The sequence below is a fragment of the Grus americana genome, chromosome 6 (genome assembly GCF_028858705.1).
Source record: "Grus americana isolate bGruAme1 chromosome 6, bGruAme1.mat, whole genome shotgun sequence".
NCBI classification, from domain to species: domain Eukaryota; kingdom Metazoa; phylum Chordata; class Aves; order Gruiformes; family Gruidae; genus Grus; species Grus americana.
In genome coordinates this window covers 20,451,938-20,476,545 of record NC_072857.1, presented here as the reverse complement: position 1 = coordinate 20,476,545, position 24,608 = coordinate 20,451,938, and the positions used below count along the sequence as shown (strand labels likewise).

The 24,608-nt window shown below is 36.7% G+C and overlaps 1 protein-coding gene across 2 annotated transcripts in view; it reads left to right on the top strand.

Moving 5' to 3' along the window:
* Positions 1-23,846, top strand: part of GRB14 (growth factor receptor bound protein 14) — a 67,681-nt gene extending 43,835 nt beyond the window's left edge. Inside the window, exons 4-14 of one of the 2 annotated variants that reach the window (XM_054830345.1) lie at positions 1,335-1,456; positions 3,943-4,017; positions 10,546-10,683; positions 11,740-11,850; positions 12,041-12,136; positions 12,721-12,801; positions 14,802-14,918; positions 15,019-15,076; positions 15,168-15,255; positions 18,982-19,075; positions 23,150-23,846. In XM_054830345.1, the coding sequence (XP_054686320.1) occupies positions 1,335-1,456; positions 3,943-4,017; positions 10,546-10,683; positions 11,740-11,850; positions 12,041-12,136; positions 12,721-12,801; positions 14,802-14,918; positions 15,019-15,076; positions 15,168-15,255; positions 18,982-19,075; positions 23,150-23,296 (1,127 nt within the window). In that variant the 3' untranslated portion in view covers positions 23,297-23,846. The other variant, XM_054830346.1, reaches the window with a different exon arrangement.
* Positions 23,847-24,608: the final 762 nt, after the last annotated feature.

Below are 24,608 nucleotides of genomic sequence, written 5' to 3'. Positions count from 1 at the left end.
ATCTGTTATGATTTTTTAAAAAAGTTTCTAACAACAGGCAGTTATATGAGAGCATCCACATTCCTTTAAAGCATGAGATCCCTTATGATAATGCAATGAAGTGTAGTAAACGTGATCAGAAGATTGAGTTACGTGGTTTTTATAATCTATTTTTAATTGCTTTTTCCCTCTGAAACCATGATCAGAATTGGATGTTAAAACCCCGTAATTGGCAGGGAGACATAAGTTTAGATCTCAAACCTCTTCTTAACGTGTAACTCATTGTTAGAGTGTAATTTAAATTTGGAGGTGCCACTGATCATTTAAATAAAATCTACAACTTTGTTCAACTCTGTCTTGTTCTCATTACTTTGTCCACAACAAAGAACAAGGGGCCACAAAAACTGTACGCTCAATTGGAAGCATGTTCGTCCTTTTATTTGTAACCTGATTTCATAAGCTGCTGAAATTTATTTTAAAAAAATAAATAACACTGTACAGAAATTATCCATAGTCTTTCAGGATTTTTGCTTAACTTCCTGTACTGTGAGTAGCCATTGCATTACTCAGAGAGTGCAACCTGTAAACATGCACAACACATCTACAGAAAAGTTCTTAAATTCTCTATCTTTCCTATAAGTGCATTTCATATTGCTGTAAAATCAAAAAATTCACTCAGGAATCTGAGTCGCAGAAGCAGGCTAAAGCTGCGAGAATACCGATTCTGAACGCCAGTGCTGTGGTACAAGTAACAGAATTCTTTGCCTTTTCTTCCCCTCGCCCCACTGCAAAGCTGAACTACGCATTAGAATTCACTTTGTAGGTTATTTTTTTGTTTCAGGAAATGATAGGGTCCTGGGGAGGAGTAGACAAATGAATGCTTTGTTATATTGCACACACCTTTCACTTTACAAATGGTACATTGGAGAAAGGAGCGTTAGAAAGACATTGCTGACACCCCGGCCAGCCTGAGTGAATGGTTGGAGTGCTCTGCCGCCTGCTGCCCCGTGTGTCGCACAGCAGGAACGGCCCAGCTTCTGCAGGGAGGACATGGGTTTGGCCAGGAAATGGAATAAAGCTCTCAGCTGCCCCTGGAAAAGAAAACAACGACAAAACACAAAGCAAAAACCCCACCTGTGACCTACCTCTGAAGTTGGGACCTACTGAGGTGGAACAGTAACTCAGTGTAATGTGGACCTGATCAATGGACTGTGTTCAGATTGCTTGTTTCATGTTTTGTATTAGTTTAATAATATTTTTATTATCTGACCTTTGTGTTTTCACATTCTACTCCCAGGCTTTTAGGTGCAGGTTATGTGTTGGGGTTTTTTAATTTGTTTGGGTTTTTTTTACAGGAAGAGCTATAGAGGACCATGAATTAGTGATGGAAGTCCAGTCAAATTGGGTAATGGAAGAGGAAAACAAACTGTATTTTAGAAAAAATTATGCCAAGTATGAGTTTTTTAAAAATCCACTGGTAAGTTCTAACATTCTGTCTGTGAAGTGGTGCAATTGCTGTTGCTGCAAACCAGTCTTTTCTGTTACACGCAGATAGGCAGAGTGTAAAGCTGTTAGTGTAACATGGGTCAAAAGGGATAATTGAGAGGGAAATATATAGGATATAGGAATATATTGTAGTGTGTGTAACTGTTGGTCAGTCCCTTTGTTGCAATTGTAAAACATCCATGTTCATACTGGGGATTTTTTGGGTGAGGGGGGCAGACATGGGTTTAACTTTTTGAAGTTTGCACACAGACCTGTGACAAAAATGAAATTTTTGAAATTGAGTGAAGTTTCCATCAAGTGACAACAAAATATAAAATGAAGCAGCGTGGGGAGGGGCATCGGTAGCAAAGATGATTTTATTGTTAAAGTCAAAATTGAATGTTACGGCCCAGCGCTGCCCCATGGCAGCTTCTCACAGCTGCAGCTAAATGACAACTGACAAAAAAGGCCACGAGCAGCCATAACCTATTAGAGTAAGTGAAAGTGAAGCCAAAGTTAGTGTTTGTAAGGAATGGAAGGAGAGCAGAGGCTACCTGTAACTCGAGGATGTTGCCAAAGGTTAACGCTGCTGATTCGGACCTTGGCTGATGGCAAAGGCCATGGAAGCAGTCCTGGCTCAGCAGAAGCAGCTCACCATCTGGTTATTCAAATGCATTGGTATATTTGGATCACTCCTAATGCTGTTTCTTATAAAGCCAGCTTGTTTCAGATGTCAAAGGGAGAAATAGCAGAAATGTATGAGGACTTGAAAGGTGAAAAGTGGAAGGGAACTCAAATTATCTACCTGTGAAAAGGATGAAAAGGTAAATATTAAGATGCCAAAAGATGTAAGAGATCTGAGGGTTTTTTCTTGCTCCACTTGTGTTTCTCTGGGCAAATTGTGTACTCCCCTGATGTGGCGATATCACTGCACTAGTGAAAAATTCTAAGCTTGAGATGGTGTTGTGGTTCATCCCCAGCCGGAAACTAAGCACCACACAGCTGCTCACTTGCTCACTCCTGGTGGGATGGGGGAGAGAATCGGAAGCGTGAAAGTAGGAAAGCTCATGGGTTGAGATAAACACAGTTTAATAGGTAAAGCAAAAGCTGCACATGCAAGCAGATGTTCAGCCATCTCCAGGAAAGCAGGGCTCCATCACACATAACCATTACTTGCGAAGACAAACACCACTACAAACATTTCCTCCTTCCCCCCGCTCTATATACTGAGCATGACATCATATGGTATGAGATATCCCTTTGGTCAGTTGGGGTCAGCTGTCCCGGCTGTGTCCCCTCCCAACTCCTTGTGCACCCCCAGCCTACTCGCTGGTGGGGTGGTGTGAGAAGCAGAAGAGGCCTTGGATCTGTGTAAGCACTGCTCAGCAGTAACTAAAACATCCCTGTGTTATCAACATTCTTTTCAGCACAAACCCAAAACACAGCCCCATACTAGCTGCTATGAAGAATATTGTTCTACCCCGGCCAAAACCAGCACAAATAGTCTACAGTTAGTAGGGAAGCTTTCAAAGAATAGGTATGTTTGTGCATTGGTTAACCAGTGAGTGGAACCAGCTGTGGAGCAGCATGCAGCTATGACTAGTGTCAGCAGCTGTGACTAATCGGAGTCCTTACTGTTCTTCTTGAGTCATTCTTCTGGGTACTGTGGTCCCAGGTGTGGCAGGAATGCTTTATCAGAAATTAGTTGATATGAATTAACTCTACTAGTAGTTCAGGTTTATTATAATGAAAGTCAGTGGACATTGGATGATCAAGGGAATATTAGCATCAAACTCATCCAAGCCTTGAGAAAACTTTATTAGTAATGGTCAAACTCTTGGCTGGTTCATATCTGCATGACTATATTGAACTCCTCAGCTGCAGGTCTGTCCCATAAATGACACCTTGAGCTTTCCTTGATAATGAAATTGGCACTTTTAATGTGGATTGTTTAACCACAGCGTATTGGTCTAGTCAGATTTTGATGTTAATTCATATTCATATCATACAAAATGGACAATTAAAAAAAAAACCTGAGAGGACTTATTCTCTATTAATGGACGTTATTCCAAAATACTTTACTGGGTTTCTAGTGTAATGAAAACAATAGAAAACAATATATTTTTCAGCATGTTGGTGTATATCATCCATACTTTGTAGCATATTGAAGCCCCAGCAATAGAAACTACTACTAGAAAAACAGCACTAAGGGCCAGGTACTACAATATGACTTGCAGTGGTATATGAAACCCTCTTGCTTCCAGAGATCATTGATATTTTTTTCAAAATTCTCAGGTTTTCAGCAAATAATATATAGGATGTCACAAATTTAGGAATGATGCTAAGGTAAGCTTAAATTATTGGATCAGAGAATCTGCAGTATCTTACAGTGCATCGAGAACTTTACTTTTACATCCAAAAGAGATAGGAGGTTTTATATTTATTTTTATGGAACTTTGATACAAATTATTGTTACAGGGCTTTTTTCCAGATCATATGATATCTTTTCCAAGTGAGACCAATGCAGCTGTAAGCCACTCTGGGATATTACAGGTACGTAATCTTTGAATGAAGATGAGCCAGCATAGCTCAGAATTTCCCATTGTCTGTGTTGTGTGAGCATAGCTCTTCATCACCGTTGGATCTGTTGCTTGGTTTTGAATAACTCAAAACGTGGTTAATAACTTTTTTTCCTTATGAGATATGATGTGTCCCAGTCCAGACACTTGGAAACTTGCACATTTGTTCAGAATCAAGGAGTGCCAAAACAGGCAAAATGCAGTAAAAATGGTCAATGCCTTTATTGGATATTTCAGGTGAAAGACCCTGTTTCCTTACAAGGTGGAGTGCTGCCATACTCAGCACATACTTAACAGGAGGCCTTGGTAGAATACTGAGGAACTGGTAATGTGATACAAATGGATATAAAAAAGAGTTAAAAGGTCAAACTTAATGAGTAGAAAATTTAGACTGACTAGTATGATTTGTGAGCTTGAAGGCTACTGTAGCCTTCGAAAAAAAATATGGTAGGTCACTCAGTGTTAGTCATCCTTTAAGCGGACACAAGATTTTAATTTACAGCGGGAATAATTTCACAGAATGACCATATCAGGGATCATCGTCTTACTTCTCAAAGAGGGGAAAAATGAGTAATAAAGGTGGAAACATACACATCACTCTTGTTTGCTTGTCACTAGAAAAATTAATTAATAGAAGAACTTTCACTGGTTTTAAGACAACAACCCTATGTGTGAGTTTTGGGGATAAAGAATGACTGGAAAGGCAACACGATAACACAAAATATTTAAGGTAGAACTAAAAGAAATACAGAAATTACAATTTTTTTATCTATATGATAAATTCTACCGTAGCATCCACCAGTAAATGTAAAATATTAAAGAACTAATTCTCAAAGCATTCTTCTGTATTGAATAGCTATCTCCTTATAGAATCAGGTGTTAGTCAGGAAGTTAAGATTATCCCAAATATAGTAAAAAATGTTTCAAATTAAATTTAATTGACACATGCTAGATTCTGTAAATAATTTTTACAAACCTAAATAAAAAAATTGTAATTTCAAAAGATGCTGCATAGCTAATGAAAATTGGTTCACTTTTGCAACCTAAATAGGAAATAGATTTTGCAGTCAAACATTTAATTTAGAAAATCTTGTCCCCTATGTTAATAGAACTTAATATTTTTTGCTCGCAAATCTAATTTGGTAGTTTGAAAAAAATAATAAAGACTTTTATAATGGAACTTCTTGCCATATATTCTTGCACAGAACTTCCTTAAGCCCTAGAAGTAGAACACATTGTAATATGTATAACGTGTGCAAAGCTTATCGGTAAGATCAAGAATCATTCTAAATACATATAGTTACATCCCATTTTGATAGCTTGAAAAATTACAAACTCTCCTCTGTTCCTATTTTATGTTGTATTCTCTGTTTAATTGTATTTCGTCAAATAAAACTTACTAGGCACAAAGTAGAGAATACCTTTGTGGATTGTGCAGCCGTCATGCACGTTTCAGCAGAAACTGTCGGGTAAATTGTTTACAGTGTATTGCCATTTCCTTGGAAACTTTCATTAAGACAAGTTAATGAGCTTGCATTATTATTTGTGATATGCTTGGTCAATTATCAAGAGAGGTGTTAGTTTAAACAACTCAATGCTTACAAGTGATTAAAAAAATCACTTCTGATACTTTTATAGCTGTCGATTGAGCTGTAAGCAAGTAAAATGTTTTTCGAGTATGTTTTTCTTGACTTTTATTGAAAGTGAAAGAGTGAGTATTTTGGCTGATGACTTCAAACCAGAGCATCTAAATAGCCTCAAAAACGCAAACGCAAAAAAAGTTTACCTGTCTCCTATCCATTTAGCATGTGCTAATTAAAATTACTATGTCTGACATACACCGAATGTCTATGTATACCAAAGAGAGAGGTTTAATCTCTGCCAAGATCTTTAGCCTAAAAAAAGAAAAGAAGTATGTCACTATATTGATTAGAGTGTGGCTGTTCTGAGACACAACACTGTATGCATGTGTCTTGTAGGCAGCGTGGATCATTTGGAACTTGCTTTAGGTTATTTTTGCAGATTGGATGCTTTAAAACATGTCAAAAATGAATGTAGTATGAAGATTTTAATCTGAGGCCTCTCCTATAGTAATGAAATACTCTATTCAGATTTTGGGGTGGGTTATTTGTTTGGTTTTTGAGAATTAGCAACTTTCCTAGGTGGGCAAAAAATGACATCGCTAATCAGATGTGAAATTCTTGTTGAATGTAATCTTAAATGGGGCTTGTGACTTGTTTAAAACATTGTCTGCTTATTGGAACAACTCTTATTTTAGATGAATTTATGTACCTACTAGATCCTTTTGTATTCTTATTCATGACAGTATTTCCAATGAATAGACTGCACAGCATAGATACTGTTGACAGAATTGAGTCCTTCTGAGTTAGTAGGTGAAATCCTAGCCTCACTGAAGGCAATATTATTTTTTTTAAATTACTTTGAAGGGGCATAATTTCATCCTTTGTTTCTTTCATTTTCTTTTTGTCTGTGAATAACATTTCTCCAATTTTGTAATTGTTTTTTAATCTTTAATTGTATTTGGTTTTTTTCACTATGCAGAATTTTTTTCACTATGCAGTATGTCAATCACTGTTTTAAATATAACAGTGCCGTCTTCAAAATAGACGGTTGAAATTACTTGGGTAATTACGCTTTTTTCTGGTTTTAAGAATAGACATATTCCCCCCTGCTTCCTCACTGTTTAATAGATGCAATTGATATTCAGGTTCTGTAGGTAGACTTGCAGTTCAGAGTTCAAGTCTTGTATTGACCAATTTGGCTGCTTCTTTCTAATAGCTTTTTACATATAATATGAATACATTAAAAAAAGCTAATGTAGATAGCACATGTCCAAGCCGTTTTCCAGAGCAGTGAAAAAAATCTTTCACCTGATGTAGAATATATTAAAGAAGGGACCATATGTCTTTCCTAAACAAATATAGAAAATAAATGTTATATATGCAGAAATTAAGTTAAATACAGAACAGGATTGCTAAGACAAACACTCATAATTTTGTGAAAGGTAGAATTACTGATACAGTCCTTCCCTTTCCCCTTTTCCCATTGTCGTCTGTTGCCCCATGTTCTTAGTTGTTCCCATTCTACCTTCACAGGTTTAAGATTCAAACTTTAATTTCTTGACTCTGTCTGCCACAGCAAGTCCCTCTTTGCCTGACCAGCTTCTCATCTGACTCTGTTCCAGTCTTCAGGCTGAAGCAGCCGTACGCTGAATTTCAGTCTCCTAGACATGTTCTAGTCTGCCCGTGGCCTTTACCCACCTCCCACACTGGGTTTTGCTGGCCTTTCTCCCAGGCTAAACCCCTCAGATTGACTGAAGTCTATAGGAGGCAATAGTGAGAATCAGTATCAGTTCCTCACTGGTACTCCTTGGTGCCCCCAAAATTTATCAGCAGGTTCAGGGGAAAATCCTGCTCATTCCCAGTCGCTTTGGGCTGAATCATGGCTGCCCGTCTTCACATCTTTGGAGAAATCAGTCATCACATTCCAACTTGATTCACAGAGTCTTAGGAAAATAGTGGCTTCTCTAATTCCACTCCCCAAAATTGTGTGTAGTGCTCAAGAAGTCTCCACCACAGCAAATGTTGTTATATCCACAACTGCAGCCATTCTTTCATTGAAAGCGGTGAAGGTGCAGACAAATAAGTTGTAGAGTTAGGAGTGCAGCTTTCAATCTTTATTGCATCCAGTGATGTCTAGTATTTCTGTGGGTTTTTTCCTGTCATATTAATCCAAACCAGTGCAATATTTTTCCTGTGTTATTTTTTCACTTGTTGATTGATTTTTTTTTTATTTTTTTTTTCCCTAACAAAAGACATTTATTTGCTTTTTTTATTCAGGTTGGTTTTAAATTGGCTGGTTTTACATCTAATCAAATCATAATCGAGTCCTTGATGCTGTCATGTATTAGTATCTGAAAGATGTGGTAACATTTGACACCACCCTATACACCATGTTATATAGATCACTGCATGGGGGGGAGGGTGCAAGCTTATTTCTGTATATTGTGTGACCAGTAATCCTTGTCTGCAGCATACCATCATTTATCTCTCCCCACTTCTTCTTCCTATATTAAGGACTTTTCTTTTTTTTCTTATTATTATTTTGATTACCTCTGATCTGCATAAACAGAAATCCATTCCCCCCTATAATAAACTTGCATGTACTTCCTTTAAAAAGAGAACCACAAAACAACAACAAAAAAACCCCACCCAAACCAACCCACAACAAAAAGACCTAAAGAAATTATCTTTTCTGCTATCTTTAGTTTTAGGTATTTATTACAGATGTTCAGTTCTCAATCTGAGATATTTTTACTGCTCATTCGTTGTGACAGTTAATGGTTTTGACTACAGCTTGTTCGTGCTATATTTTCTCACACAGTCCTCAGCTGTCTTAGAAAGAAAAAGATGGATCTGGGATTGCCTTTTTCCTAGCGTTATTGCTACTTTATTTTAATTGATAGCATGGGTACGACAGGGACTGTCAAAGCTGAGCTTTGTATTGCTCATCCACTTTGGTCTTGTGAGTAAGAAAAGCATTTTTCATGACAGCGCTCTGGTTTGAAGCTCTTACAGCAGAAATCCTGGGGAAGATACTTGTGCAGGCTGGGAGCCAGCCACTCCTTTCATCTTCAGCAAAGATACTAAAGCCTAAAAAGATGCTCTTTTGGCTTTACATACATTGACTCTTTTAGATTATCCTAAACCTTCCATTTTATTTGTTCATGGAGTTAAAATACTTTTTCAATGCAGCCTTTACATTCACCATCAGTGAACCTGTTAATGTGTGGCAAATGGGAAGATGAACAGGCTGGAACACCTACCAGGACCTACTTGTCCAAATCATTGTAGCTGAAATAGCTTAAACTGCATTTGTACACAGCTGTGTGCCAGCAGCACATGTAGATAGATGTAGTTTAACTATTCCGGCGAATAGCGGTGAAGGTATTTGTAATTCATTCCTAGTTGTGGGCTGGGGCACTCCCATCTACTGCATTCACACCAGCTCAGGACAGTCTGCAGGTGGTACAGTCATGCTTCTGACTGCAAGGTAGGAAAACAATAAAAGTGAAAGAAACCTTGTGTATCTTGGTTGGACTGCGTTATTTAGTGGCCAAAGAACTTGGTATACTTCCAAAGTCCCGTTCACGTCATCATTTAGCTGCAATCTGGTACTGGCCTGTCTTGCGCGTGGTCTGGTCTGCCTTGTGCCTGGTTGTCTGTTGCTTCGTGTCCTCAAATCAGATTTTCTGGAAGTGACAGTGGACAGGAGGGAAATGCAGCAATGAAAGCTGCAGATATCAGCCAGAACATCTCTTGTTCCCTATGTCTGTACAAGCCTCGATGGTATTTATGATTCTGCAGGCCAGTCTGGGGCAAGGTTCCTTGAAGAGCTTAACAACACAGCACAGATTCCTTTGCATATATGGAAATGGAAGAATTCTAGGTTAGTCTGTTTAGATGTGAGTCATAGTTCTGAGTAGTTTTATTGGAAGAAGATTCATAAAAATAAATGCATTACCTGGAATTTGAATAAATTTAACATGGTTTCCAGCTTTTAGTGGTTACTTCTGCAGACTGAGTAAAACTGCGTACTTTGTCTTAGCAAGACAACAGCTGTGTTGCACTCTGACGACGTCTGGCTGAAACAGCTGAAGAGAAGCCATTGAATACCTTGAGTAGAGGCAGTGCATCAGTTAGCTTCTCCCAGCACGTTAGTGAACTTCTCTGTCTATCCACATCTTTCTGCCTTTTCTATGGTGTGTGAGGGTGGCAAAATGGCTGATCTCCCAGACTTTTAAGTCCTCTTTCCTTCCTCCTGATGCGGCTTTTTTCAATATTCTCTGCCACATGACCTTGAGCACAGACAGGAGCTGTCTTGGTGACTGGCCCAGCCTCTGCTGGTTTTGGTTCAGCTAAAGCTCCTAAAGCTTCTACTTAAGCACCACTTCAGGTCCTGAGACCTTTGTTCCCTCCTTTTGAAAGTGGTAATATCTGCCTGACCTGCATGGTTTTGGGATTCAGATTTTGTGATTTATTTGCTGAATTAATTTTAACTCAGATCAGTTCCCTTATCTGCTTTGTAACACAGGAGAGGGGGGAAATGTCTTTTTTTTATTATTTATTTTTCTTCTTTTGGTAGCATTGATTTGCAGTTTTATATAAATAGGGTCTGAGGCATGGGATCAGAACTTCTTACACTGGTTTTGTTGCTGAAGTCAACATATTGCGTAACTAATGCTCTCATTTCAAACCGTATGTTCCATATTTATATGTAACTCGCTTAGCATACCTTGGAGTTGTGTAACATTCTATGCACTTTAAATCAGAGGTACTCTTAATGGGATTAGATGCAATCATAACTGAATTACTGTGGTGTGATAGTGGATTTAGGGGTTTATTCCCCTTAGTCCTGTCTGAGTATGTTAATGAAACAGAAAGCTGGTTTCAGATGAAAAGAAAAATGCATGTTCTTTCAGATGTTTCTAAGCTCCAGCACGTATCCTGAGATTCATGGTTATTTGCATGCAAAGGAGCCGGGGAAGAAATCGTGGAAAAAATTGTACTTTCTTTTGAGAAGATCTGGCCTTTATTTTTCCACTAAAGGTACATCTAAGGTAAGAGGCAAAAAAAGACAGGACTATGAAGTTAGAGAAAATGTATATGTCTTTATCATTTGTTGTAATAATGGCCAAAATTTGAATTTTGACTTATAAAAAGGAAAAAAAAATCTATTTATCATAGATAAAATATAGAGAGATATTGAGATATAAAATTGGGAAGATGTTGTCTTAGAAACAGTAATTTCTTTTTGCCTGGTAACTTTGCTTCATTCTGGTTAATACTTTTCCAATCAGTTAACAGAGTACCCTTTTAAAATGAATTTTCAAATAGTAGTTAAAATTCTGAAGTATAAGTAGATGCTCTGAAAAGTGGCCATAATACTTCATTAGCTAAAATAAACAAAAACCTGTATATGAAAGGATTTTACCAGAAGATTTTGAGAGTTCTCAAATTTTGTCACTGGGCAGGATTTCATTTTACTAGTTCAACTTTTTGATGGCAGTACTTTAAGCCTGATTATGTTAAATAGGGTGCATTGGACTTGACACCTTTTACATAAACTACTTTAAAACAATGCTTTTTCTTGTTCTGAATTTTCTGTGTTAACTGCCACAGTATTCATTGAGCTATTTTTGTATCCTTCAGCAAATTTCTTTCATTTGCTTCCTTGACGTAATTAACCTTAGAGGACAGAGTTAATGGTTAGAAATAGAAATTACTGGGCAGTAATTATTACAGTATGTTTTTCAGATTATGAAAGTATATTTTATTTTGATGTTTGAAATGCATACTGCTCTCAAAACTTGACTCCTACTCTAATATTATTGTGGCTTGAATTTAGTGGATGTTTTCCCAGAAATGATATCATTTGTACTTTGTTTTTTCTCTCTCTTTGGAAGAATGAACTCTTTGACTAGTTTGAGGTGCTTTTTCTCTGCATTATAAAATTGATGTTGAGTTGTCTCTTTCTAGATTTCATGATGTCACAGTTAAAACTGCAGTATGTAAGACTATTTTGGAACAGGATAACTACTATACTCTTCTGAGTTTCTTATCTGGAGAGGCTGGCTAAAAATAGTCTAACTGTATTACATTGCTCTTCTTTTTAGGAGCCAAGGCATCTGCAGTTTTTCTGTGAATTCAGCAATAGTGATATGTACATGTCTTTGACAGGCAAAAAGATTTCTGGAGCACCAACAAACTATGGATTCTGCTTTAAGGTACAAGCTTATTATTCTGATACATATTAAAGCAAGCCACAGTTTTTAGGTAAGCTTAAGTTTCTTTAAGGTTTTTGAAAACAATATTCAGCTGTCTGTTATAAAATAGGAGAATTAGTGGCTTTTATTTCAACAGGTATTATCTTCAAGATATGCATTAATGCTAAAAAAATGTGCTGTGGCCTTCTAGCCTAACAAATCAGGAGGAACCAGAGACCTGAAACAGCTCTGTGCAGATGATGAACAAAGTAGGACCTGTTGGATGACAGCAATTAGGTTGCTTAAGGTAATTTTTCTGTGTGGTGTTAACTTCTTGCTTTACTTTACTATGTGAAATTTTGATACCATGCAGTAGAGAAGTAATGTAATTCTAGTCCCATGCAATATCAATATCAATTTTGTACTCTGAAAGCTTATTTTTCTTCATCCCAACAGAGAGAGACCAAATTACTGGAATCATTGTAGGAGATGGGATTATGTCTTGAAACTTCAGTCCTGCAGATACATAAACTTAACATTAAGCATATGCTTATATGTTACCATGTTGAATTCAGTGAGATTGTTGAGTAATGTTCAGCAAAGCTACAAGAAAACACAAGAAGGGAACTTTAATTTGTTTTTAAAATGTGTCTGTTTGTGACAAAATAGGAACAGGTCAGTTGATGTATTAAATGGGTAGTATTTAATGCAGAGTGTGCATTTATAAAGGCAGCAGCAACAATGATGATGTGCATTTCTTTATCCTTACAGCGTTTGTCCCTGTTTTTTAACGGTAAAGAAAAGCATGTGTTATCTTTTACATCTGGAAAAAAAATGACTTGGCTTAGGTTTATAATTTAAAATGCTAACCATGTTATTTTCTGCTTTTAGTATGGGATGCAGCTGTATCAGAATTACATGCAACCATATCAAGGTAGAAGTGGCTGCAGCCCTTTGAATGTAACACCTATGGTATGTCCCACAGTAGCTCCATGAATAAATACGTTGTTTCTGCCATCATGCTATTTTTAGGTAACAGTTATACTACTGACCTGATCCTGCAAATCTCTGCATGTGCGAATGCTTGCCGAAATCTTTAGGGCTGTCAGGTTTGGGTAGAGAGCTAATTAATTAATTTACTTACCTAATACAAATCTGGTAGTTCAGGCCAGTTAACAGGCTTTTTCCCTTTGCAAATCTCCAGTATCTTGGGAGTTCATTGGCTTATTATCACTGTCAAAAAGAATGGAAAGAGGATTTTGAAAACAGACCAGCAGAACTATAAATGCATTAAAAAAGAAGCAAAGTGTTTAAGGTTACACATGCTGTAAATGATGAATAAGAAAGCTATAACCAATCCTTTTCGGTATACAGTAATAATTCCATTTTATTATTTTTTTTTAATATGAAATATTAAATACTTGAGATTAATTTCAGCTGGTGTAATATTGACTGGACTTCAAAGGAACACCATAATTTGGCAGAACTGGGTTTTGGAGGAACAACAGCTTATACTAGATGCTGTGTCCATCTCCTCAGTCAGATAGTTGGGATTGGATCAGGTTGTCCTTACATTATTCCAGTTGTTCATGAGTCATTTGATTTCAGACTTTTGCATGGGTGATTTATATCACTGTTGTGGTTTTTGTTGGCTAAATTAGGTAAAATTACTTGTTGCCAGGACTTGTGGCAGTGATTTTATGGTGGATTTTGTGAGCTTTTATTATAGTTCTTGCTGTTAAAATGCCTAAAGTATGCATTTGCTGTTATAGGTATTCACGAAAATAGTTTTTAGTGATATTGCTAATAAGCACGGCACACTGACCGTGTCTTTACTTTCTGTTACGTGAAGCTGTTACAATATCCAGCTGCTGCTTTTATAATGGATCTGGGAGCCATTACTGATTGTCTCACTGCTGCGTGCATTTTAGCTCATGTAGCTTCTAACACAGGCAGAATCTATAACCAGTATTAAGCGTGGCACTGTTTTTCTATTTGTGTATAATTCATGAACGAAACAGCACATTGGATAAACTTGGGAATTAAGTGCACAAGCTAATGACCATACTTCGTAGGGGAACCACTTCCATGTTTCACATTCACTCAAAAACTCACAACCATGTCAGCTACACGGAGTTCCCTCCGCTCTCCTGGAGGCAAACGTTTTCTCATATTTTGCCCTTGTTTTTTTACTTTTGCTAAGTTCTTTACAGCTTACAGTTACTCAGCCAGCCCTTAGATTACAGTCTCAAGAATTACAGTGAACTACAGAATTGCTGTCTTCCATTTCTAGTTATATTCATTCTTGTAACCAAACAGGAACAAAACAGAGCTGCTTTGGTTTTGGACTGGGAGGCTTTGCTAACCCTACAGAAATCTGTGCCTCTTGTGTTCCAGATGTTACTTTAACTTCTAGAGTGCTAGAATGCTCTTTTAATTGTTTGATATTCCAGTGTCTGCCAACATTTGAGCCATTACAATCCATATTAAACTTGATTTTGCAAACCTTGGTTTCTGAGAAGTATTTTGGTGAGTTTTAAGACTGTTTCGTCAAAATTCAATGCTTTTTATTTTACTGTTACAAACTTGATCTTCACTGGGAGAAAAAAAAAATTTTTATCTTTTTTTTTTTTTTTACTTGGACAACTTAATAACAGTTTCATGACTTGTTTTGACATGCAAAGGGCTAGTTATAGTTAAAAATATAAATAGAGATTATGGTAAATGTATTTATCATCCATTGCCATAATGCAAAAAGGTGATCTATCCTGCTACACTGTAAAATTGAGCTTTGCAGCAGCATACTGGAATTACAAATGCTCCCTCGGGTAAAATGAGTTTGACTCTGATGGGACACACTGCAGACACTTCAAACACCACTTACAAAACGTACTGTTTTCTCAGAAGCTCACTTTTAAATGATGGATCTATTAAAAAAATGAATAAACTAAATTTATTTTTCTTTGTTGCAGAGAAGCATTTCAGAAAATTCTTTAGTAGCAATGGATTTCTCAGGACACAGAAGCAGAATTATAGAAAATCCAACAGAAGCCCTTTCAGTTGCAGTTGAAGAAGGATTAGCATGGCGGGTATAAACACCTTTGCTTTATCAGAATAGTATTTTCTGATTTTTTTTATTTTTTTTTAAAAAAAGCTTTGAAATCATGTTTTTACTTCTGTCTCATACAGAGAAGAGGGTGTCTACGACTCAACTCACATGGTAGTCCTATTGCTATGTCTAACATGGGTATGTGTGAGTTAACTCATTGCCAGAGAAGCGCAATAACTGGTTCTTCCAATAAAGGCAAAATGTATTTTAAAGATCTTTCTTTCTACAGCTATACACAGATCTCAGTCGTGGTTTCATCATAAAATCTCTAGAGAAGAGGCTCAGAGACTTATTTTGCAGCATGGACTTGTAGATGGGTAAGTTAATTCTTTACATAACTCTTCTGAGACACACATGTCTAGTCAACAACTGCTATTTTCATCTACTTCTTTTTGGGGGGAGATGGAGGAAGGAAGATTTTGCACTTACCTAATAGAAATAAAAATTCTTTTATATAGGGCTATCTGGGGATCAGTTGGTTTCTATTTTATATCTTTTGGAAGCAATAAAGCAGTGATCTAACACTTCGATTCTGTCACTGACAGATTACTTATGTCCGCTCAGAGCCGGGCACTTGAGCTCTGTATTTGCACAATATTCTCTGGGAACTGTCAACTTTGGCACCAGTGTCTTTTGTATCTATTAGTGATGAAAGAATGAAAGCAAGCCTGAAAACATTGACTAACCTTATTCGAAGAGGAACTGTGCAGGGACAGCCATTGAAAATATATGCTTTTCCTCATGAAATGACTAAAAATCTTATTATCCCTTAATGGTAAACTATAAACATTAGGATAAGAGTTTTATTTTTCTCTCATTTAAATATTAATTTTTTAAAAAAATGACAAAGCAAGTAGGTATTTTATGTTCAAATCCTCCTGTTTTTCATTTCCGTATTTTTATCCTTACTCCTGTATTAAATGTAAACTTGGGCCTCCTTCATTCAACAAGTAATTCTATGAAACTCTAAGTTTCTCTGAGTCTGTTTTCATTTAGGTATCTGTAACATCAGATTACCGGTTAAATTCCTTCAGGTTTAGGTTAAGTATGTCATAATACTGTTTTCTACATTTGCAGAAATGGCTCTAGGGGAGAAAAAAAGCAATGGAAAGGAAAGGGAGACAAAAATAGTAATAGTCAGCAAGGGTGGCTAATTGGACTTCCCCTTTTGTATTTTTTTCTTCTTTTTTCATTTCAGGGGTCCTGTTTTTAAGCCTGGCTAATCATCCTGAAACTGCTTCTGTACTCTGTGTTCATTTTTACACTTGTCACATGAGAAGGATGGGACATGGGGATGAATCCAACATGTATTTCTGAGCAGTATGTCAGTCTAGGGCTGATAATTTTCCAGTGTGTTTCAGTGGGTGCACACACATATGGTTAAATGAAACCCAGTAGATTTGGCAAGCAAAGAACAATAGTGTTTGAGACGCGAAAGTGAATAGCTTGCTAACATTAGTTTAGTACAGTGTTGTTTAGATTATATTCTTGGATCTATTCGTAGATATGCATTGTGATTTTGGTGAGGATGATACTCTTACATGGACTGTCTAGAATTGATTAGAACTTGGTAACATGAGCGCTCATACACTGTCAGATACATAGAATCAGAGTGGTTTGGGTTGGAAGGGGACCTTAAAGCTCATCTAGTTCCAACTCACCTGCAATGGTCAAGGACACCCTCCACTAGACCAGGTTCCCCATATTCAGGAGTTACAATGAAGTCGTGACTACATTACAGCATGTGACAAATGCTGTGCTTTTTGATGGGCTAAAAGAATGTATATAGCAACAAATAGGCAATTCATGATGGTTTATAGAAGATGAAGAAACTGTTATATGAAGGATCTGTAGTAATCTCAGTATTTGAATAACCCAATAACAGAATTGGGGACAGCAACAATCTTAAGGTGTGCTATGAAGGAATAAGGTTTTTGGATCTACTGTTCTGGTGTAAAACCAACTTTCTTAAAGAAGTTTATGTAGCAATATTGTAGATTTCATACGTTACCCCCTAAAGGAAATTTGAAGATTTTTCAGTGCTAAATAGTTGACAGGATTGCAAACTGATTGGCATCTGATTGATGAATGGCATAATAGCATTACCAAAAGGCTCATGACAAAATGCAACTGGTCATTCAGAGAATTCCTTGTAAGTGTATGAAGGAGCAGTTGTTTGGAGTCATCCAGCATGTCTAAAAAGCTCCCTTCCAACCAACATTTCTAAGATTCTATGAACTACAACCCTTTCTTCATAATAAAGTGATCTTTTTAAAAGTTTTTTGACAACTAAAGTAGGTCTATTGTGATAAGGTTAGAAAAGAGTAAAGATCTTTTTATGCGAAGGAGAACAAATGTTACTTATCTTTGCTGTTAAAACAAGGAAAAAAGTAAGAAAATGGACTTTAAAGAACTGATGAATGGAAACATAAATCCTAATCAACCTGTATTTTCTTTCCTACTCAACGTGATTACTTTGTGTATTGTTTAATGCGAATCCCAGTATTTGGGTGTAGAGACCTCATTTTGTGTATCTGCAAAGTGGCAGATTCTTGTAGCGTCATTTTTCTATATAAAACAAAATGCCAAGTCCTTAATGACAAACACATAAAAGATTTGAGTTTATGCAAAGGGTCTATCTAACGGTGCTCTGAAAAATTTCATTCACCCTGGAGAGGGTGAAGGGCCACTAGGTGGTGAGAGAGAGCTTGTTAGGAAAGCCTGAGTCTTCTATTGAGAAGTCTGATTTGTCCTTATACTTGCGTGTGCTCTGGCAATCCGTATGCTGAGCTGGCAATTATCCCTCTTTAATGATTGAATTAGTATCAGACCTCCGAATTAGACTGTATGGGGATTTTGGTAGAGATGTTAATGATCATGCACTCCAAATTTCTTAATTCCAGGTATTTTCTTACTTTGTAAAAATAGAACTCTTAAAAACTTTGAGGATGAAATTAATAGCTTCTGTCCATGCGGTTAGTGAAAATCCACTGTAAGCCTGTCAGCTTTCTTCTCCTGAAATCCTTTCTTTTCATATAATAGTTGTGCTCTCATTCCTGGTATGTGGTTGGGCAAAAGTAGGTGGCCACTAGTTGCTCACTTGGTTGATACCTGCGAGCCCATTTTGCCCGTTTCTTTTGTGCCCTGAAAGAAGAGCATGCTTGCCAATGGCTGTCTCTCCATTTCCCTTCTTTGGTACGTGGGTTAGCTATATCTGTGCCAGACCTGCACAGTACAAACAGTTCAGACTCTCTCCCCTACAAAGCGGTGAATCAGGTACTTCCCTCTGTCCTCCAAAAGGTTCTTCTCTGCTGATATTCCAAACCCAGTGATTCAGTGAAAGCTGTCTCATATTGATAATCATCCTTTGCCTGTACCAGATTATCCTACCAGGATTATGGCAAAATGACGTCGGTCCATAACCTGACTGGGATAAGTTATCAGTGAACTAGTTGCAATGCCACTGTTGGCCATTGAGAGTGTTGTGATTTGAATAATGATGCTATAAAGTGAGCAGAGTGTTCATCTGTCTCAGTGGGAATTTTGTTGATGTGCAGAACTGAGTGTGCATTTATGAATATCGTCCAGATGTGAAAATCATTCTGATATGTCTTTCATTACCTTTTCTGTAAGCTTCCTGTTCAACTACCTTTTGAATTTTCCCTATAACACTTGTGATTTAGGTAACTGTCAGAACGCAAAGAAAAGTTCTGTTCAAAACACAAACTTTGAGGGTGCTTTTTTGTCTAAAGAGATGTGTTGTAATTCTGTGCAGTGTAAAAACTAATGTCTACAGCACCATTCATTCTGAGAATGCATATTTTTCACATAATAGAAGAATTTAAGAAGGTGAAGAAGAATTTAAGAAAAAGTATTTCCAGTGACACATTTGCAAAGAAATACTGATTAAAAACATAACTTACATAATATTATTTTTGCTTTTCACTAATTCTTACTGTAATGAATTTACAACAGTTTTAACTGGATATTTACAAAAGGCTTTCCAGAGTGATCTCACTGTGAAAATTTTCAATCTCTTTTAGGGTATTCCTTGTACGTGATAGCCAAAGTAACCCCAAAACATTTGTATTGTCATTGAGTCATGGATTAAAAATAAAGCATTTTCAAATTGTACCAGTAAGTAAATTTTTCAGTTTATATATACAGTTATAAAACAAAACGTTTGAATAATTATGATAGAATAGTGATAGATTTGTTTTGTTTTGTTTTGCTGTTACATGGAAGATGTAAACATCATAGCTGTATCACTAAAAATAATTAGTATGCTTGAGTAGAGTTGAACATTTTTGAGCTTTGCTGTTTGATTTGTTATAAAGCTTGACTAGTATTATGAAATCCTAAAAGGTGCCTTGAAAAAATCGACAAATCTATTTGAACTTGAATAGAAGCAACCCTGGTGGCATGAAAATCATGTTTTAATAAACGTCATATTGCCTTTTCTTTTTTCAATATATGCACAATTTCTTTTTAGTCATCTTTTTAGGTGGACTGCCTGTGATGTGTGTATATATCTCACTGACTCATCTGTTCAGGAAAGTTACTGTTAATATTTGGAGTCAAACATTTTTTTCTGACCTCTCTTCTTGATTCATGTTATTGTGGTATATTTATGTCCAAGTCTTCTTCAGGGGCACAATTTTAGCAAAAAAAAAATTATATCCTTATTTAGTCCAGCTACTTATAGTTAAGCTGAGATCTCTTAAATTGAAGTCATATTTCCGTCAGTTTTCACTGAAGATGCCATCCAATTCTCCTACCAGAATGGCCAGCTTTCCCCATCCCTTCTGCTCCTGCAGAGGTGGTTTATACTGTTTTCTTTACAGGCTGCTTCTGTTGAGATGAGAAACACTTTGGCATTATGTGTTTTAGCCACAGATGCTTGACATAACTGAGCAGACCTATAGCTTTTTCTTCTCTCTTCATAAGAACCTTTCTTCCAGACCACATAGTACTCTAGTCCCCATGCTTCTTCCTGCTGCAGTTTCTAGGAGATTCTGTCATTTCTCAATAGAAATGAGTGTAGTGGCATTTATTTTTTTGTTTCTAATCTGGTGATCGTTCACCAAATTTCTGTATGCCTTACTTAGGGCTTGTAGCTTATATTCTCCCCTAAAAAAGTTCTTGTAGAATAAAACTGAAGCATTATTTGGGAGGAGGAAAGGAGTGCATCAATGTTAGTTAGGTACAAACAATGGAGGAGTCCTTCATCCAAAAGTGATAGGTATGCCCTGGGTCTCATGCGAGCATCAGTGTCTGCTCTGTGATCAGAATCCCAGGCATAAGATCTGTGTGCTTCTATTGACGGTGGTCGCTTCTAGTATTTACTTTGGGATAGCCATTGTGTGGTTTAGAAAATCTTCTGAACTCCGTACAAATACTGTATGATTCCACTTCATTGGGATGTCATTTAAGTCTCAAATTTAAGAGATCACTTTTTCTGTCCCTATCAGGAAACAGACCCTCTCTTCTGTAAGAGCAGATGTGGCAGGAAGCTTGAGTTTCCTCCGAGCTGCATGATCCTCCTCTTCCCTTCAGAAAAAATTGTCCAGTCACTTCTAATGTTATTCTGCAGATGTAAGCAGTGCATTTGAGGAACGGAACGTATACACACGTGCTAAAACCTTGCTCTCCTGTTGTAGGATCTGTGGAGGAACTAGGAAGTGTTTGTTTTGACATAAATTGTCTACAGAGTTAGGTAAATTTTTCCTGCTGATGGTCTAGAAGATCTGTACCACTTCAGTGTAAAACCTGTCTTACTTGAACGAAAAAAAAAATTATTGTTTTTGAAGTAAAGCAATTTATCCTATGCTAATTACCAGAAAAAATAAATCTGTAATGAGAACAACTTAATCCAGAGAGAGAATGTGAATATGGAAACTGTTAGTTCCCTAATCAAGTCCTTTCTGTCATTTAATTTCCAGTAGCATTCAGTACCCTTCATGCCATTCTCAATACTTTGACTTACCACATGCTCTGGTTTTGCTAGAACAATACTCTTTAAGGAGTTCAGAAAAGTATTTTTTGAGTGGGAGGGAAAGGGTTTGCTTCCAGTTGCTGCTGATCTTGTAAATGAAGTTATCATTTTCTAAGAAGCAAGGCATTTTGTGTTACTGCAGTAAGTTGGTAGCTTACTAGTTGGAGATGAAGGTTACCTTTTTGAATTTCAAATCCTACTGTTCTTCTAAATTCTTGCTTTTTTCCAGTCATTGGGAAGAGAAGATAAACTTTCCTACTAAATGTAAATAAATCAATGGCATTGAGCAGGTCTTTTTACAAGTTAAAAATAATTCAATCTCTAAATGTATTATTTTTTTGTCTTACACCTTAGGTTGCTTCAGGTTATCCTGCATTTAAAAATGTCTCCTTTCAGATAGGGCATGCAGCCTGCCAATTCAAGCTGCCCCCACATTAACAGATGCATCATGTTAACATTGGTAACATGTACAACAGGTATGGCAGGTGGGTGGCAGGGAATTGATTGTAAAAAGTTGAAAAGTTGGGATACATTTGGGATCCCATGGTGTGAAAATTGGAGAACTTGATAGCTTAAATGTATTTTGTAGCTTTACTACTCTGAGCTGATACAAGGTAACTTCAGTGTAGTCTATGCTGAAATTAGCTGTTCTGTAGTCCACGCGAACGAAGAAGAATTGGTACGCATTTCTGGGACTATCTTTTTCCAATCACTGCTCTCTCATAACAGCCGCCTTAGCTGGCAGAACATGTTAAGTTCCTGGGCAACATAACTTTGATACAAATTTTTACTTTGCAAATATAGATTACTTTAGAATTAGCAATCTGTCTGGTATTTCCTTCAAGGTTTGGGATTAACTTGGAGGGGGAAAAATAAGCTAAAAATGAAATCCCAGTCAACAGAGATCTCAATTGTCAACTCTTCCTTGTCTTCAGTGTGTTGGCAGAAAAATTGCATGCATAAGGAAAGTTTGATGGATGATAATCCATTTTCAGGTTCTTGGCTGGAGCACAAGGAATTTACACAGGCACACATTGGTAATTCCTTAACTAGCAGTGTTTGACCTGGGTTGATCAAAGTCTGAGAATAAAGAAGTTACAAAGTACTTCTACGCATGGTAGAAAGGGCTAGAATAACCAGGAGTCATAAGCAGTTCAACAGCTGCTTCAGATGAGAAATCTTATTTACAGATAAGAGAGTGAATTATGTCTTCTCTGTTCCCCTGTACTCAAGTAGGGTAGTTGCATCTTTCTCTAGTAGACCATCTGCTACTCGACGCTAGTCCTACTTCAGGATCTTCTCTTCACTACTCTCTCAATCTTGTAAAGTATCTTTTTTCCCTTTTCTTTTTAAAAAAGGTTTAAATAGATTTTTTTTTTTTTTTACCTTCTGTTTACATGAATACTAATCAGTTAGTATTGCACTGAAGCTTCTTGATAGTAGATGTAACAGCAGTAGAGGACATAAACTGAGAAAGTATATAGTCAGCAGTGCAATACAAATTGTGTGAGAGCTAATATTCAGTAACCTAGAATAGGGAAATCCCGGTTGTAAATTTTTAAGCATCTAAAAGTCAAAAGTAATCTTTCAGGGTATGTTTTACAGTTTCTTCTTTCTCTCCTGTATCTATGTTAATACATGCATTTGGAACTGCAGCAGTTCTTTCTCCTACAACAAAGAACGTATTAGTACATCAAGCACGTTACTTTTACAGTGGGCAGCTTCTTGTGTAGCAAACATCATCTAGTACACCGGTACACTACTGCGTAGCTTCATTGCACCTTACAAAATCAGCAACACAAAATGTAGCGGGTACACAGAATGTGAGTGGAGCAAAGGTTGAAATCCATGAGTAAGTTGAAGCTTGGTTGTTTCTTGTCACTCTGTAAAAAACCTCAGTGTTCATATTAACTCTAGCTATCATTCCAAAGCAAAGGCATAAAGTAGTATTGTTAGTGCAGAAAGAATATTCCTAGACTTACTTAACTGTTCTGTCCTTTTAGGCAAGTACCATTTAACTTAAAGGGGAAGTTAAAGAATGCATTATTTTTGTTGTTTATTTTTGATCTTGCTGTGAATGTGTTTTTCCTTCTCTCAGTAGTCATAAGATTGAATGTCTTGGTCTACAAGAAGACTTCTCAAATAAGTATTTCAATCGGGAAGAAATACCACAGCAAAAGAGGATTTTATTCTACCTTGTTTTTCTATTTTTACAGTTGGAAGATGATGGGAAGCTATTCTATACCCTTGATGATGGTCATACCAGATTCACTGATCTCATCCAGCTAGTGGAATTCTACCAACTTAATAAAGGAGTACTGCCTTGCAAGTTAAAACACTATTGCACACGAAACGCTCTTTAACCAAAGCATCTGTAATTTGATCAGAGGGAAAGGAAGATACTAGAATACTTTTTCCTTTTAAGGCAATTTGTATAGAAAGATGGGAAAAAGCATTCCATTGTAAAGATTCTATGTTTAAGCTGAAAAAAAAAAAATTCTATATAGATAAGAACTTTGCTTTGTGATTGCCACAGCAAAATTAATGTTAAGGTTTAAAAAAAAACATTCTTACCTATGTAATTCTTTAGTGTTGTCTTGGACTTTTTTTTTTAACTGAAAGCAATTTTTAAAAAAATAATAATGTGTAACTTCTACAAAAATATAACTGAAGGGAAGATCTTTGTTCTTAGGTTTAAAAATAACTTTTTGTCTCTCAAATGCTTCTCATAATTTCTATTCATCACATAGAAAAATAACATTTACTGTGGTGAGGATAAGAAGTTGAACTGCACATTTTATTTGTAAATAAAATGAATAAATATTTTGCACTATATTTTTGAATGCTACTTTGAGGATTATCATATACAAAAAGTGAAAAATCATTAAAACTACTTATAACTGATTAGTTGTATTGAGTTGTGCTATTACTGTTGTAATTTTTAAAGGATTTTTTTCTCTAATGACTAAATCTACATCTTTATACAGAGCTGGAGTATCACTCACTTGGCTGTGATATGTATAAACATGCATAAAGTATCAAGTAGTGCGTAAAGTGGTTTAATGTATACCTACAGTCTCTAACACAGAGAGAGGGAGAGACCGACCTGTTAGGTGCTATGGATTGTTGCAGAGTTGGGGAGGCAATCTACTTCAATTGACCTTAAAAAATAAAGGTAATGTTATCATATTTACAAATTTACAATGCTTCCAAATAAAGGTAAACCCACGGAACTTTAATCTCTGCCAAAAACCTGGTGAGAGTATATTTGCAGTTAGTTGCTAGCTTATTTTATTATTTATCACAGAGTAAAAATTTCAGTATAGCTACCAGTCAACCAGTCTTTAGAGATTACCAAACATCTAACATTCCAGCTAAAAAGAAGTTACGGTAGACCCAATCAAATCTTGGGCCATAGCATTAGAAATACTTCTGGTATCTGTGTTTTGAAAGAGAGATGATACTGCTGCATCCTTGACCAGAGACTCAAGTGGAACAGGGCTTGGATCGCAAGAGGCATCCCAGTCCTGATGCTTTGCTGTCCGATAGGTTTGATCTTGCTATGAGGGTTCAGGACCTGGCCCTGGGTATCTTTAGGTGGGGCAAAGGTTGGAGCCCAAGGTAGTGCTTGGAGATGGGCCATCACACTGACTGCGGCACCTCCTTCCTGTGCTC